This window comes from Mycteria americana, chromosome 3 (assembly GCF_035582795.1).
Source record: "Mycteria americana isolate JAX WOST 10 ecotype Jacksonville Zoo and Gardens chromosome 3, USCA_MyAme_1.0, whole genome shotgun sequence".
In the NCBI taxonomy this organism is placed as follows: domain Eukaryota; kingdom Metazoa; phylum Chordata; class Aves; order Ciconiiformes; family Ciconiidae; genus Mycteria; species Mycteria americana.
Genome location: NC_134367.1, coordinates 84068872 through 84086601, shown reverse-complemented (window position 1 = coordinate 84086601; position 17730 = coordinate 84068872). Strand labels below are relative to the sequence as shown.

Here is a 17730-nt window from a genome sequence, read left to right as displayed (position 1 = left end):
CAGCCAAAATTTGTGTCCCTTTACAGCCGGGACTCGCAAGTATGTCTTAGGATCCCTAATGTGTAGCTGAGGACTCCACAGATGAAGCTGGTCTTGATAAGTGTTCCTTAAGCTTCCTGTTCTTTCTCTTATTATTTCTAGCCAGCTTCAGCTGTTTAAGTCACCCAGAGACAGTTTCTTATCTTGGTTATGCCCAGGGTGTGCTGGCGAGTGTGTAAATTGTCTCCTCTTTCCTACTCGGGGATGTCACGTACGGTGGTGAGCGCTCTCCCTCTCTGCTGTGTCATCATCCACGCAGGGCCTGGATGTAACGTACAAAGCAGCAGAAAGATTTCAGAGTGAGGTGCCAGAACTGTACCCCGCTGCCTGATTTAGGTGACACTGGCATTTGTTGTATGCAATCTGGCCACAGGTCAAGTAACTACATATCAGTTTCGAGTTTAGACAAATACAGTGCAGTTCATTTCACTTGCATCTCATTTTAACGAGAATTTGCCTCTAGTGTTTCATTAAAGAGGAAAGAAAACCTGCCTTTCATGTGGTTTCCTAGCTAATTACTGATTATAGAGGAATTACATAATATGATCACAAGACATGCCTCTAATCTCAGTCTTTTTCACAATAATAGACTTTGATATGAAAAAGGATTTTCAGTCCTTGGTAGCTGATGTACAAATTTAGATGCTGTGCTTTTAACACTGCATGTACAGCTTAGCCTACTTAAAAAAGAAAAAGGAGAAAAATAAGAAAATTACATTCTGCATTCCTAACTTACAAATACTCTGCTTTCTGTCCTCCTGTTCAGGAACCCTGGGATGCACAACACATTCCAGCGCTGTTCTCTGCTTTCTGTGGTCTGCTAGTTGCACTTTCTTATCACCTCAGCAGACAAAGCAGTGACCCATCTGTACTGATGTAAGTTGCCTGCAAATGTTATTTTTTGATTACTCTGTACAGCACACAGCCAGAGTGATGCCTAGGTTTCAGAACCGCAGGGACTGTCTCCTGAAAGTACTGCGGTGAGGTGGAAATTCCTCGCCATGTCTGCCTGGTTGGTATCAGTCCTGTAAATAAATTAAGTGCTGCAGTCAGACTACCAGTAAGGCTGGTGCTCTTTAAACAGCACTATCCAAATTCTCTGAAGCAGATTTCACCCTCTGGGAAATTGTGTGCTTGCCATGTTGGAGGATAGCGATTTAGTTGAGGGGGGCTCTCAGGCTACTGGAGTTGCAGAATGTGCGTTGGGTAGCACCGTGGCAAGGAGAAAGGGCATTTGATGTGCTGGGAAAATGGCTCAGTTCCAGCTCTTGCTGAGGGTCACTGTCATGGCTCTCTGTTTGAGATTAGCTCCTTCCTTTTCTGCTCTGACACAGTCTGCTAAAGGTAGCTGAGGAAAGGTAGTGTGTATTAAGAGCTGCCACTGAGAACGAGGGAGATCCAGGGGAGAAGTCCCCAACATTGTGATCTGCAGGCTGAGGTGATGTGAGAGAGGCATGTGGATCCATAGCTCGGGGGCAGCAGGCATGAGTTTTCCTGTGTGGGAACTGTGCTGCACGGCTGTCATGGGGGCTGTGGTGGTCCGCAAGCAGCTGGGCATCTGCATATATGGCTGTGGGATTAAGGAAGCAAACGGGTTTTGTGCAGCCGGTATCACTATGCCATTTGGGATTCTGCTTCACAGACAGCTCAGTCTTATCCTAGAACAGTGCAGAGGGCCTGTGAGGAAACCCCAAGGTTTTCTCCTTTGATTCAGGAGGTGTCTTGTGCGTGTCTTGGGGTGAGGCTCTTTAGTATATGAAGATTGTAGCAGGCATATGGTAAGTCAGGGTGGTTGGACGCACAATTCTGTAATGCAGGAGGGGGGGGGGGAAGCGGAGGGCTTTGTAGTCCATTCAAGATTGTATTTGAGGAGAAAAACTTGGGAAAAGGAGAAGAATTCTGATGAGGAAGTAAAGGATATAGGGCACTAGGAGAAAATTGGAATCCCAGTAAGTCTTACTGAAGAGTTGAGAAATTCCTTCTTTACCATCCAGAAGATTCAGGGAATCTGATATTTATACATTACTAGGTTCTGATGTGGCAAAGCAACAAGAACTGCTTATATCTATTGCCATTAACGTTATCCAAAGCCTACTGTGTCTGGCACTGATGTCAATTAGACCTGGATCAAGCTTTGTATAGGTAGTGTGTAGTTCACCCACCATTACAGTATGGAATTTGAGTATGGAAGGAAGTGAAGCTGTGTGCTGTGTTAGGGAGATTTGTTTAGCCTTAGAGTAAAATATATGCAGGTAAATTGCAAATCAGCGTGGAAGCGTGAGCTCTTTCAATTTCGAAGTAATTTAAATGTATTCTTCTCTCCCACTCCCCAGGAAGGACACACCAGTTCATTAACTTCTTTAATAAAACAGAAACTTGACTTTCCTTAAAACTTTTGCTTTAAGGAAGTAATCTTAAACCATTAAATCCATTTTAACTTTTAAATCTAGCTACTGATTTCATAACATTGTTAATCAAATCTTCAGCAGCTGAAATGGTTGTTAAATGTCTTAAGATTAAGAATATGTATACAACATCATCAGATGTTTATTATGCAATCATGATAAAAATGCATAATCCTTAAAAAAAGAGGTTTAAGAATTTTTTTTTTAAACAGCTCTGAACTTAAAGGAAGTTAAGGAGATTGGAAACAGTATTTAAGGGATGGCCTGTGGCATATACTTCAAGATGGAGGAGGAGGTAGCACATAAATCTTGAACTGAGGATTAATATACAATATATACAGAAACAGCTTCTTTGGCCTTTCTAATGTGGGTCTAAACAGCTCCCATATTGGTTTCAGCTTAGCTGAAACATTACTAAAGGGCGTGAATGGAACAGTACCCTCTCTGCTCATTCCTCTAAATGACTGAGTCACATTGATTGGACTGCTGAGACTCCTTAACATTTTGACAAGCAAGTTCTACCCTGATCACAGGTAGAGCTGGTTTGTGTCAATCTCCAGCTATACAGAGATAAGATAGCTACTGCATACATGAGGAAGGAAATCTGAGGCTGTTTCTCCTCCTCTGCCCTCCAGGAATATTGACGCCCCCCCCCCCCCCCCCCCCCCCCCCGAAATGTTAGAAATGTTCAGGAGTATCCTAACTATCCTAACTAGGATTTTTTTTTTAACAGGTCCCTTATTCAATGCAAATATGTCCCTCACTTTCTACGTCAACAATTTGAAGATTCATCAGCAGATCCACTCCCAGAAAAGATGAGAGAATCAGTGGTAAGACCTTTTCTTTCATTACTTTCTGTTCAAGGCGCTCTCCCATGCATTTTCCCCACTGAGGAAAAATATTCTTAAATATTCTTATTTAGTAATATAATATTTAAATTACTAAAAGCACAGAAAATGGGAGGATCTCTATCCTGTTCCTTGAAATCTATAGATGGAAAGTGAGAGAAGTTCTTCTAGATCTTCTTTCCCGTGAGACCAGAATGGAAAAGGGGGATATTGCAATTTTCCTTTCTGAAGGGTTCCTTTGAAGGACTCCGCAACATTGATTCCTTAACACAGTTGATGGGAAACGCACTCTTAGAGCTTGGGGAATGAGGTATCTCATCCTGGTACTTGGAGAACTAATGCAGGTTCTGTGCATAGAGTTACAGCCTGGCAACCTGGTGTGTACAAGGCAGGCTGGATTGTTCAACAAGCATTCAAAAAGGTGTGCCATCCTGCCAAACTCCCTGTCTGCGTTGGAGGGGGACAGGATTTGGTCCACAGACTTAAATGTGTTTAAAGCAGCCCATATTTATTCTTTTTCTAGGGCTAGGGGTTGACTTGGTTTTCAGGAATGCCTTTTTCTGTGCCAGGAAGTACTCTTGATTGTATACCCTGCACCCCAGCCAAGCCAGGTGGAGCACAGACCAGACTTGGCACCTAGACATGGAAGAAGCATGTGAAACTTGACTAGTATGAGAGGGGGAGGTACATGCCTGGTGTCAAGCATTGCTGTCTTATCCTCTCTTCTTTGCTTGGCAGGCTGTTTATTTCCTACTGTCTGGCATGTAGCTCTAAGTTTGTGTCCGCTTATTTCCCACTTCAGCTTAAATATCCAAAGTGACCCATCTTCCTTTTTGTGTCTTTTTATATAAAAAAAACTCACTAGCTGTTGCCCAGGGGAGGTTGATCTTATAAAGAGTTCATGTGGGAAGATCATGAAGTTTCCAAAAGTATTAAGGGGTGTTTGACATTTCTTAGAATCATGAACTGTCCTGCTTCCCAGCTGTCAGACAGCCCTTCCTCCTGACCACATCCCTAACGCCTGCATCTGAGCATTTGCAATCTAGGCAACTATTCCTAAATTACTGAATGCTTGCAGAAGCAAGGAGCGTTCAGAGAGTGCCTGGAAGACAGACTGCCTTTTTTTCACCCTTAAGACATGACCTGAGAGTCTAGTGCCTTAGTGGTACAGGTTGCTAGTGCAGTAGCTGGCCTGGCCTCCAAATGTCCCTTCAAAGGGATGCATCTCTCCTGTACATCTTGTATCATATTTGTTGGACATTTTATAAGGTGTTACACAGCCTACATTCAGCACGAGTTTATCCCACCCTACCAATGTTTTCTACTTTTCTTTGCTAAGCTGCTGCTTCTTTCTAGCTGTTATTTTCTACTATGTATAATGTTATTTTAAACTGCTTACTCTAATAAGGCCCACATAAGATGAAGTGATATGCCCATTTCTTCTTGCTTGTAGTGAGCTACAGTTTCTTGCAAACTAAACTGTTTGCAACAGGGTCACGCTGCAGTATGAATGTCCATCTAGTAACAGATATGCAATAGAAAGATGTAATGGAAAGCTTCTCGTTCCCCCATATTTATATCCTACTTGTATCTTTTGCACTATCCGAGCCGATAGTGCTCTTCTTAGAGCAGTACAGAGTCTGATCTCATCTGTTCTGCAGATGGAACCTTGCCAGGGGACTGCGGCTGTCCACTTAACTGGTTTCATTTCACAGTGCAGAGGGAAACCTTGAGCAAGGCTTCAATATATTGAAAACAAAACGCAGGAGAATGAACAAATTCGCATCTAAAATCCTGGCTGTATTTTAAAAACTGAGTCATGCTGCAGACTCTCGACCTATTTTTGTGTCAGTAATGTGGAGAAGGATCTGATGAGGTCTTGTATTAACACAGTTACCATGTGGTTCAACCACACTTGGGCCCTTGAGCCATTGGGGTGGAAGGTGCAGAAGCTCAGGGAGGACTGTGGTGGGACTGGCCAGACATAGGACTTCAGTTCTTCTCTGCACCATGTCTCATTCCTGTCATGTTTTGCCAGTGTTGTTTTGCATTTAATTAAGTGGAATTCCTGGCACCTTCTGATTTCCAGGATGTACCTGGTTTGGGGGATTGGCACTTTTCTGCTCTGTACTGTTGATACTCCATGCTGCTGCTGCTGCTTTTAGACAGAGGCTGCTTTCCTTCAGTGTTGCTGGAGCTTGCTAGTCCTTTGCCTTCGTTTTTGTCTGTCCAGGCTTCCCTCAGTCTGTATAAAAACTGTAAGCAAATGTGTTTGCTTACAGTGACAATTAGCAGTGCTAATTCTTCCACACTGGGAGACCTCTTGAAGAAAGAGAGGGCAATTTCTGATTAATGCAGGCTCTTTGTCTAACCCCTGTGTTATCTGGTACCTCTGTCTCAATTAAACACTAACCAGTTTGCCAGGAGACTCCCACTGCTATCTCACAGTGCAGTGCTAATAGAGCAAGTCGGGAAGAATTGAGGCAGGAGAAAATGCACATGCCTCAAGTTTGAGGAGCACAGTCAGGCCACAGTCTCTGCTGACTTACTTCAGCAACAGCAATCGTGTTTAGGATGTAGGAGTCAGCTGACAAAAAGCCAATTTTAAATAGCTTCCAGAACTTCTGCAAGGGGATATTCAAACAGTTCAGAAACTGGGTGAAACAATATGTCAGTATTTGAAGGAGATTTCATGGTGGTAGTTTGTTTTTTCCTCTTGGAGTGCTCCTCTGTGAGGAGAGTATTCCTAACCCGCTGTCAGTGGCAAGAGATGGCAGGATGCAACACAACAGCTAGCCTTGCCCTGGTCTGTGTACAGACACATGGTCTACATAACATGCCATTTAAAGAAGACCCGTTTTAATCAGAAATCCTGAGGCATACAGAACCAAATCACCTCCTCAAGGAGCTGAAAGCAAACAAGGTTAATATTGAAAATTAATGTGTTGTATTCTGTAGTGGCTTTGCATTGATGTTAGGAATAATAAATACAGCATCCCTAATGTTCAGTTACATGACCTTTACTATTTTCCTTTGCTTGAATAGCTGTGTAAGAATTGCCAGCTTTGGAAGCCTGAATTATAAAGCAGCTGTGATGGATAATTGACCATTCAACTTTGAGAATGGAGCTTCCTACCATTATAATTAATTTCTATAGGCATCCACATGGCTGATTACTAGATTAACCAGTGACCTGAGGGTGCTAATGTGTTACATTCAAACTCAGCTTCCTTCCTGGTCTTTAATACAGACATTTAGATAGCTAGTAAAAGGATTTGCGCACAGCTTCAAAAGCATAATTGAAAATAATAATTTAAAAAAAGTGCCACTATAGTATATTCTGCTTGTAAAATCTGAGGCATCAAATGTAGCGATGTTGGTTTGGGAATTCTTCTTTTTCTTGAGTGTAAAATGGAGGAAAAAAGAACACCTGCTTTCAGCCCAAACTGTAACAGTGATTATCTCTCACTGCAGAGGTTTTAACTGTGATCAGAGCTTAACTTTTCCACGTTGGACCAATTGCAATGAAGGACTCAAGCACCACATAGTAGGGCTATTCAGTATTCAATTCATAAGTGCCTGGCCTTCAGAATGGAATTGAAAATCCTGCTTTAGACAGTTGGGTCTAAATGCAGGACGGGGAACAGAGTTGCGTCCAAGGTAGGCACGTGCTTTACAGGAGCTAGCTGCCTTCAGCAGGAATGGTGGAAGCTGCAGATCCACCCACAGCAGTCTGTAGGTGGATTCCCAAGGTTTTCTCCTGGAAGGTAGCTCTGAATCCCCCTCAGTCAGAGAGATAACTGCCCAGGGTCAGCCGTTTCCTGGGGGGCCCTGACAACTCTGCCATGACATGAAACAAAAGCAAGTACTGCTCAGCTTTGTTTCAGAAGGCAAAACCCCTGAATTTTGTGAGAAGTTTGAAAGCATCTGCGACATCAAGAAGGAGCTCCTGTGGGGACCGCTGTGCAAGTCAGCAGCTGAGCAGGACATTTATATTTTGAAGCAGTTCTGTGTAAGGGCAAAAGGGCAAGCCTGGGCATATATGGTACTTTAAACACTTGAGATGTTGCCAGAGTTGGAATGCAATTGTTAGATTTGGGTTTAAATACTTGAATAATAATCATTGCTTTGAAAACATAGGCCTTTTCCTCTATGGGATTGTTAATGTGTCAAAAGCAGTGAGAGCACCCTAAAAAGAATACTTGCAAACTCAAAGATGGGAAAGGTGGGAAATACCAGTCCTGTGCAATATCATCTGTGTAATACATTCTCTTTTGAATGTAATCTTTTGAAAATATGCTCTTTGGTGACCTGGCACAGAATGGAAAGTTAGGATGCCACCTCTCCCCAAAATGTCCGTTAATATCACCTCTGCTGTTTTTGCAGCTAAACTCTTAATATTTGATGTAGTTCTTAAAATGGCAACTTCTTCAGTCACCCGATTGTGAGAGAAATAAGTCATTTTAATAGTAATCTCTTCTGGTTGTACAGAAGATCTTGAAAATATGATTGGAGTATGTTTGTTGTTCTTATAAGCTTGTTTTAGATTATTGAGTAGCTGGATTCAGCTGTGCAGAAAATGATACTTGATGAAGACTTTTCATAGTATGTATTCACAAAGGGGCTGAAATAGTGCCGTATAAACCTGGCACTGCTTAACTTTCTCAGATGCTGAATTTTACAAGCTAAATATGGCTGCTTTACGTAGATTTTGTATGCAACATCATTAAAAAAAAATCTGGAAAGGTTAAAAAAAATTATTTCCATTACATGCATTGGTAATAATTCCCTTATCTATCTTTATCAGGGTTTTCACCGCGATTTTTCAGTGCTGCTTCACGTACTAAAACCACTTGAGTAGGAGATGGATACACAACCTGCTAGTGAGAGGAGGTCTGAACTGAATGGAGAGGACCTGTGGGGACAGGCAGGGATCAAAGTTTTTTTTTCAGGGAAGAGAAGGCGTTTCCTGTGAGGTCCCTCATGTTGTGGTTGTCCTGTTGCATACGACAGCCAAGAAGCGAGGAACAAAGCCAGCAGTGCTATGCTTTGAAAAGATGGTTGGGAAGAGTTAGGAAGACCTAACTCTGCTCCTACACCTTCCCACCTGTAGTCCATGTGGAGTACAGGGCTGTCTGGAGAGGGCACAGCTCTCGGAAGGGAGGGAGCGCTGTTCTTTTGGAGGTACATGCTCCTGAACAGCCAGGGAAAGGGGAGGACAGTGGTGATCGCTTGAGAATTCAGCTAAACTGGATTGGAGTTTCCTGGGACAAAGCAAAAATACTTCTTGAGCCTGAAGGCTTTTTAGTCCTGCTGAATTTCAAAGGCCTGCTGCAGTAAGTGGAAGTGCTGATGCTTGTGACCTTTTACTAAGAAGCATCTTTCATAACAGGGAGCAATCGGCAGCCTAAATATAGTGGTTGCTACCAGCTTCCCCTGTGATTCACAACCCTTCTGCTGTTCACTTGTTCTGCTTGCTTTCTTTTTATCTCCTTTATTCATAGATTTTCTATCCCATCATTATTTTAGTTTTCTTTCTTCTTCTCTGATGAGATACATGAAGACTACCTAGATTGCAGCACCAGGAAATTGGATGAGCTTCTAATTCTAACAAAAGTGTTGCATTTCGCATGTTGTTTCTAGATGTCTTTGAATTGAAGCATAAGTCAGTTTCTAAACCATGAGCTACAAATAGTTACTCATTTGATAACTTAGCAGCAGTATTGAGTGCTGAACTTAAATGCCCCTCTCATAAATCTAAGACAAGATTTTCATTTACTCACAAAGACATTTGGGTGGCCTCCAAAGTACAATTCAGAAGATCGCACAGCTCGCAAGCTATCTTGTTTATTTGTTTACTGAGAATGACATTTTAATCACAAGAAAAATGGGCTGGAAAGACAGTGATATTTTCCAATCTTTAGAAACAAAATTACTCCTACCCTAGTTATAGATCTTTATGTAAAGGCAGACGTGTCCTTTCATTATCATTCAGTGACACTAGAAAAAGGCCTTGTCTGAAATCCGTAAAATCTTGCTGAAATTTGGCTTCCAATACAGAAAATCGGAGAATGGGACATGTCACTTTAGAACATAATAAATGTATTAACTTCGTGTCTCTGACGACATTACAGAGACGCATGAGTCATTTCAGTAATGCAAGAGAAAGTGAATCTGAAGAAATCTTAATGCTTGCAAATAGGAAATGGAACCAGAATTTTGATTCCCAAAAATAAAAAAGTCATAGTGTGAGAGTTATATTCCTTAAACAGAATCAGACTCGGTATGAAAATGTATTGCTTTCATTTCTCCAATCTTAAAACTACATTATTTAAAAATATAATTTAAAATTAGGCATTATGAATTTAAATGTGATTACTTTGACAGACCTAGAGTGTGAAGAAATAATTTCCCAAAGCAGACTGGAGAAAATACTTTTGTGTCAGGGAGTGCTGATTAGCCTTATCACAATGCAGACTGCGAGTAATTGAGAACAGTGTCATTTACTTTGGTTAAAGTGTTGGCTTGCTAATTTTGTATAAAATAATTATTTTCACAGAAAGAAATCTTGAAATCGGATCTCATTGTCTGCACAGTGGCTGCTGTTCTGTCATTTGCTGTCAGTGCCAGTACTGTGTTTCTATCATTAAGGGTGTGTATCTGTTCTTTTTTTTGCTTCCCCCCGCAAGGTATTATCTCTTTTATGCAAAACCACAGGGTGCTTTAACTGGAAAGAATAGAGATTGTGGGAAGAGAACTTAGTGAAAATGTATTTACTTGCTATGATAACATTTTTTTACCTGCAAGGCAGTTAGTTTATGGATATTTGTATTAATTTTAGTGTTACTTATTTGATGTCTCTTTCCTTAAACCTGTGCATATCCACAGCTCTTTTATGATGTGGAACCTGAGGGACAGAATGAGTAAGCCTGATCACTTGCCTTTTTTCCTCCAATTAGGGAGGAAAAAAATGGTTGTGTGTGCAAAATGCATATTTCAAGATCCATATCCACCTGTGGAGTCAGAGAATTTGAACACAGGAATAAAAATTAATTGCACAAAAAAACAATTATAGGAACTGTTAAAAACTGTTAAAAAAAGTTTTATCTAGAAGTGTTGTTTGAAAATTACAACCATGTTTCGTTTTTTCTCTTTTGGCCCAGCCATTTCTCAGCATTGTCCTGTTTGCTTTAGCATGGACTGTGGGATTTGTAACACATTACGTACTGCCTCAGCTTCGCAAGCATCACCCCTGGCTGTGGATCTCCCACCCCATACTTAAAAACAAAGAGCACCAGCAACGGGAAGTGAGAGGTTTGGAATAAAATATTTTCTAAACAATGGATGCAATGACTTGCAGCTTGTCTTGGTTTACAAAAAAAATTACAGAAGGAACAGGGCAGGGAGAATAAATTATGCTTTACATTTCCCTCTTCTGAATAGCATGCATATCCCATCATTTCCATCCCCCCACCCTCCAATCACCAGCAAATCTGTGAACCTGTAGAAGTTGTCTCCTGAAACCGCTGCACAGAAGGGCTGAGGCTGGGCAGGCACCTCTGGAGATTGTCTAGTCCAACACCCCTGCTTGGAGCAGAGTCAGCTAGAGCAGGTTGTGCCGGGCTGTATCCAGTTTTGAATATCTTCAAGCATGGAGACTCCACAACCCTTCTGGACAACCTGTTCTAGCATTTGATCATCCTTACAGTAAGAAAGGTTGTTTTGGTTGGTTTTTTCCTTATGTTGAAATGGAATTTCAGTTTTGTGCCCATTTCCTTTTGTCTTGTCACTGGGCACTACTAAGAACAGTCTGGCTCCATCAATTTTACCCTCCCCATCAGGTATTTATACCCCAAAAATGCCCCCAGTCAGGCATTAATAAGATGCCCCGTGAGCCTTTTCTTCTCAAGGCTAAGCAGTCCCAGCTCTCTCAGCCTCTGCTCCTATGTCAAATGCTTCTGTCCCTTAATCATCTTACTGACCCTAAGTGGCTTTTCACGACCCATTGTCTGATCTGCCTTTTGCTTTTACATTACAGTACTGTTTACTTGCTGTGTTGCTTGATATGTTATAGTTCACGCTTAATACATTGGCATTTTATATAATTTAAAAACTTAAATGATTGATGAAATGGAGGCAGAATTTTTTCTTTCTGACATATAACGATACATCGTTTGAACAGCATGGGTAGTGCAACTTAGAGTTCTAATTTCCATCATAACACTTTTAGAGAAACATTAAAATTGAAAGAAACTGTGAAATTTTCTTGAAGATTTGTTCTTGCTGATGTCTGCTGGCTTCAACGGATAGTGCCCTGATACATGCGAGTACCAATAAATACTTTAGTATGTTGAGGAATGATTTCCTCTTCTGATACAGTTATTTCTGCAAGCAGACAGTGTACTTTGAGAAGCACAGCTTCCCCCCCCCCCCCCCAGCTCTCATCTTGCCTTTGCTGCCAGCCAAAAGCTTGCCTGTCATTTCTTGATGGATCCTGTGCCTTAATCATTCTCGATATATGTTCCTGAGGTGTTTGAAGACAGTGTTGTCAGAACACACTCTGCTGAGGGACTTTAGTCTGTTCTTCAACTAGACAACAAAAGAGTTCAGATCACTCTCTGCAAAACCATGCATTAAGGATTTAAATCTTTTTTTGAAAAAAATGATGTCTTTCAAAACGATTACTTTCCAAACAAGGCTTGAGTATGGAAAAAAAGTACCCAAGAGACTTGAGTGAAGGTTGCCTTTTACTGCAATACGCTGGGGAAGTGTAGTAGAAATATAAATCTTATTAAGGATCATGCTCAACTGAAAACATTGTTCAGGGCTTCCTCTCCCTGATAATCAGTAATTCTGATCAATACCCAAGTTTTATTGTTTGTTACATCACTTAGTCATAAAAGACTACTGTAGGATTTCTTTCCCTTGTCCTGATTAAGTCTGTCTTCATTTGTTAGAAAACATGCTTTTCCTAAATGCAATGACTCAGCTTTTGAAAAGGTTGAGGGTAGAGATCTGCCAGACTGATCTCCACAGATGGGTTTCCTTCTGCTTTGAGATCAGCTGCATTTCCCATGCTACCTGCTGCAGGCAACAGGCTCTTTTCCTTCTTTTGCAGTCCTCATTTTATATGTGGTCCATTTCCACACTTTGGGGTTTAAGTATTATTGCAATGTATCTGGTGTTGTGTGTTAGAAAACAAGAGTAAAAAAAAAAAAAGTATATATTTCAGTCCCTTAGGCTGTTGCAGAGGCTTTTTATCATGTTCTGAGATGAGACAGGCTGAGGAAAAGGTTGTGTAATCCCTTTGATAGATATGTCTGACAGGCTGTCTTCTTTCTTTTACCCTGTAAGAAAAATGTAGGAGCTGAACTTAAAGGTTCCCTGTTTGCATAGAAAGAGAAGCCTGGAAAAGGACAGTATCCTGTAGTTGTCAGGCATAGACAATGAAAGGACAAGTACACAAAACAAGATGTCTGTGAGGAGCTTTTAGTGCATAGAATTTCATTTTCAGCTTCCTAACTTTTAACAAGTGTAGTGCTATGGGGAGATGAATGATTGCTTGCAATTACACGAGCAGCTGGTAATGACAATTCCACGAGTTTATTCCTGACTTTGTTTCATAGACTCTGGATGAGCTGTTCAAACTTTCAGGCCTTCCACAGAATAGCAATTATCAGACCAGTTCTCATGATGCCCATATGAGAACTCATTTATTACCTGTCATTGTTTTGCTAGACTGTGGGAAGAAAGACTGAGGTCAAGATGTATGAGCTTATGGTATAACAGATGTGTAGAAAGTAGTGCAGGACCGAGTGAGAAAGAAACCCTTGAAACACTAGAGACTGTTTTTTTTTTTTCTTCTCCTTCCTCCCCACCACTGCTTTTATACCCCACAGATTCATGTAAGCCATTTTCCAATCATCCACATCTTTTCTTGGGCCCTCTCTGAAGGTGAGCTCTTTTTTTTCTGTCTGCATTGTCTGCACACATCTCTCTGTTCCTGCAGCTGCCTTCTTTTTGGTCTACTCGATATGCACATCTCTATTCAAGCTTGAGTTCTTACACAGAGCTCAGCTTTGGGCAGCTGGATGAAGTTCTTGAGTGGAGCTCTGAGAGCAATTTGTAGTTCAGGAGGAGGAGAGAGAAACAGAGAATAACAGCTAGGTTCCAAAATGGGTGTTTCGCTGTGTGTCTGAACTTTTAGGAGGTGGCCTTTAGGTAATAAGAGGAGGAAACATTTTTATGTTATAACAAGAAACAGAAGTTGATCATATTTTCTGAAGGCAGATTTTTGCAAGAGCATTGCCTTAGCTTAAGATGGCAGGCAAAGCATGACTTGAAGCTAATTTGGAAGGATTGCTTTTAGGTCTTTCTCTTTGAGCCTATACGATACTCTCTTTGAGCCTATACGATAGTGCCTGTAGAACATACAGATCTGTTGATTCAGCATGTTGTCTTTGCCTGTCATTGAAAAGGTGTGTGTGGGTGGGTGGGATGTCTATACGTAATTTTCATTTCTGCAGGGAAGAGTATTGGAGATTCAGTAGCTGGCATTGTTATTTCTGAGTCAATACCAAGTTCTGCCTTTTTATGTTCACTGTTTTTCCAATAACCTTGTCTAGCTGAGCTCAGTTGAGAATAAAGACATTATTTTTGTCCGTACACAAGTGTTTCTGTACTCAGTTCCCCTAAGTTCTCATAGCAGTTGAATTGCATGGAGCATTCAGTTCTTGTTTAATACTCATATTAAGCACTGTGATGTTGTTAGAAAAGTCTACTGCAAAAAAAATGTTCTTTACTGGTGAATGATGTGATCCTGGCAGATACTTTTTACAATGGCTCTTTAAGTGTTTTGAGAAACATCTATGACAGTTTCTAGCTCCTGTTAATTCTTCAGTCTTTAGATCTCAAAGGATATTTCATTTATCAGTGAGGTCAATGATACCTTGCAGCCTAATGAACAGTGTTATGCCACTGTAAGATGGAGAAGGAGAGACACAGAGTTCAAATGAGGTTCCCTAGGTCATCCACCAGGTCAGTGCCGGAGCTGGAGAGGGCCTCTCCAGAGTCATTACATCACTAAAAGTGCTATTTAATATAGTGACTAGTAATTGGATTATGTAGAAACTACCATCTCTAGCATGTACTGTCTCTTATCGTTTCTAAGCTTTTCTCATGAGTGCAGTTATAAGCAGCAAAACAGATACTGTCTAAATTCAGAAAATAAAATGATTTCTCTATTGCAAAAGAATTACCAATTCCATTGTTTCGTAAATTAGTTGGTTGATTATATTTATTAATGTGAGCTAACTAATTTCTTCTATGGTGTTGCAGTGCAAAAAATGCTGATAATTTGATGAAACGATCTGCTATCTGAATTTCTATTTCAGATGCTGCTCATTTGATGTGGTTTGAAAGGCTCTATGTGTGGCTTCAGTGCTTTGAGAAATACATTTTGTATCCAGCTATAATACTGAATGCCCTCACCATTGATGCTTTCTCAATTAGTAAATACAAGAAGCTTGGTACACAGTAAGTAGATTATAACTCAAAGCATGTGGTTAGTAGAATATTTGGTTTTAGACTGAAGATTGAGAAATTAAATTTGTTTCTTAAGTAAGTCTGTTTGCTTGTCACAGTTTGCTTTTGTGCATTATTAGTTCAGTATACAATAATCATTGGCTTTGTTGAAAGAAAAAAGCAAAACTACCTTAGCACATGGTAAGACGTGACTCCAGTGAGAGGGAGAGAAATTAGAAGATTAGAGAGCTATATATAGATATATATGGAATGTCTAAATGTCAATTAAAAGCAAGACATGCTATACCAGGCTGCAGGTGTTTGATGGGCATAAACACAGTGGGGTAACTAGAATTAATCAGATGAAAATGAGAAATCTAGGCTGGATATCAGGAAACATTTCCTAACTGAGGATTTTTAAGACTATGGCGTAGTTTCCCAAAGGAGTTATCAGAAGCTTCACCACACAAGTCTTTTAAGGCAAGACTGAATAAAATATTAAACAGTGTAGAATGGTGGGTAGTCCTGCATTAAAAGTGGTTTGAGAAAGCAGGGATACAAGTTTTTCCAAAGTCTGATGTCTCTGATGCTAAGCAGAACTGGTGATGCTGATCCACGGTCTCACAGTATGATCCTTGCAGACAGCCTTTTATGGTAAATATTTTGGTCAGTGACTTGCCTACTGCAGATATTCAGCAGGCTTAGTGACTGCAGTATCCCCAGTGAGCAGAGTTTCTGCAGTCTTTTTATCAGAATGACAGTGATGCAGTTGATAAAAACAAAGAAACTGCCTGTGTTCAGGAAGGAAGGTTCCAGTAGCAGGAAAACCTGCTGGAGGGGGGGGAGTTCCTCAGTATTAATAATAATTTAGATTCTTAACTTTAAATATGAGATAGAAGAACTTTGATGTAAAAATTGCATGCTGTTTTAATTATTCTTCTCTCTTGAAGAGCAATGCAGCTTTAGGGACTACACAACTATAAGGAAAAGGTGGCCCCTGCTTTTAGGGGCTGAAACTAGGACTAGGGCGTTAGTCAAATTTTCTGCATATTCCTCCCAGACAACTACTTTTCCAGAGAGACTCTCACCAGTCACTCAGAGATAGCCTGTGTAGTTGCCTAGTGACCTTTTTCCCCCAGGCACTTGGGAGATGCTAAGGCCAAGGTGCTTCAGGAGTTTAGATGTATTGTCCAGGGTGAAACCGAGTTCACACTCATCCCGCTATTTGGTTCTGCCAGCCTGGGAGAACTAAAAAGTAATCAAAATGTCATTTGTGACTAGTTAGCAGACGTGACTGAATACATGCACGGAGCAAATATGTAGGGTTAGGAAGGTGCTATTTTTACATAGTCATTCCTCCAAGCTAGATTGCACTTTAAAGTATCGCCTCCCTCAAGTGTTCAGAAGTAGTGAGTCAGTCCCCCAGAAATCTTGAGATTAAAGAAAGTAATTACATTTGTCTGCCTCTGTTTGGCCTGTAGGGGAATACCATGATAATCCTTTCCTTCTCCACCCCCCTTGTGTCTGTGTGCTCACCTTGGATTTAAAACCTGTGTTTTCTCCTTTTTCTTGTAAGTGAGGTCTATCCACAACACTTCCAGTATCCCTTCTTCTCTGGCACTCCTCTTTAATACGCTTTCCCTACAGCTACCATGTAAATGCAAAACATTTGTCCTCAGATCCTACGTCTTTCTCCTCAACTCTGTAAGCCCGTGAGGGGTCCTGGATTCTCCTTGCTCCTTCCATGTACAGTGTTACTGAGGGTTGTGCTTTCTCTGCTTTAATACATAAATCCTCGTTTTCTGTTGTTGGAACGTTCCTTAGTTATTTACTGCCTAAGGATCAGACCACATCCTACCTTAGAGAAGGGAAGGCGGCACTCTCCCGCTCTGTGTCTGAAAATGTCTGAGGTGGTACGTTTTGCATGATTTGATTTTGGAGTTTTTCTCGATTTGAATGTATTTTTTAAAGAAGCTTCATCTTGCTTTGTGATTTAAAGGACTGAAGCGGTTTGCTTCTTGAGGAGGCAGAACAGCTCCTTCACAGTCAGGAGCTTGCTTGAGCTTTCCAGACCCTGATGTGCTGGTTATTAATGGGACCCATACGGACAAGCTGAAAAGCCTGCTCATGTTACCTGCCACAGAGGCTTCAGAAATAAGCCCCTGTTCTCTCTCTCTCTCATGCTTTCTCTCTGCTGGGAATTAAGGCCCCAGGAAAAACATCTTGTGTGGCAATAACTTTAAAGAATAGGGATAATGAGCAAATTATTTTCTGAGAGCATTATTTTATAAAATGTCATTTTTTGTGAAATTTTCTGCATGTTAACAGATCCAGTAAGGAAAAAGTCTTCCTTTTGCTCTATGATCTCTAAGTTTTCCATGTGAAACTTCCTCCATGTTGCAAGAATTTTCTTCTTTCTGAAGAATGCAAGATCCAACCAGTTCATACAGGATGCACTGGGATGGCTTCTAGTGGCTTCAGAATCTATTTCGCTTAGTCACTAGGCTTTTCATTCAGAAATCTGGGGCAAATTGAAAAGAACAGCTTTGACAAGGTGAGAAATAAGGTCAACCTGGCATTTCATTCCAACAGTGATGTCCTGGTGATCCTTTAGCATGACCTGCACGTGAAGTTGCATCTGCATTACCCAAGATACACAATAATGAATAAATGCCACATAAAATAAAATCAACCTGAAAATGTACAGACTTATAAGCCTTGCTAGAATGATGAAAACCTGTTTAGGGCTTTCTGGCCTGTCAAGTGTCAGTCATGGCAGCAGGTATTCTCCTTGTTCGCAGCAGGATGGAGGAGAACCTTCTGTGTATTTGGCAAATACCTGGCCTACTTTCAGTTGCTCATTATGCATTGAAGTCCCCATCTGTTTTCACCAGCATCAAAAAACCAATGCATTT

General features: G+C 40.9%; 1 protein-coding gene across 4 annotated transcripts in view; it reads left to right on the top strand.

Annotated features, from left to right (window-relative positions):
- Window positions 1-17730, top strand: part of PCNX2 (pecanex 2) — a 159981-nt gene that overhangs the window by 67448 nt on the left and 74803 nt on the right. For all 4 annotated transcript variants that reach the window (XM_075495898.1, XM_075495897.1, XM_075495896.1 and 1 more), the window contains 5 exons: window positions 806-915; window positions 3178-3274; window positions 9852-9944; window positions 10456-10606; window positions 14686-14827. In XM_075495898.1, the coding sequence (XP_075352013.1) occupies window positions 806-915; window positions 3178-3274; window positions 9852-9944; window positions 10456-10606; window positions 14686-14827 (593 nt within the window). The remainder of the gene's footprint in view (window positions 1-805; window positions 916-3177; window positions 3275-9851; window positions 9945-10455; window positions 10607-14685; window positions 14828-17730) is intronic.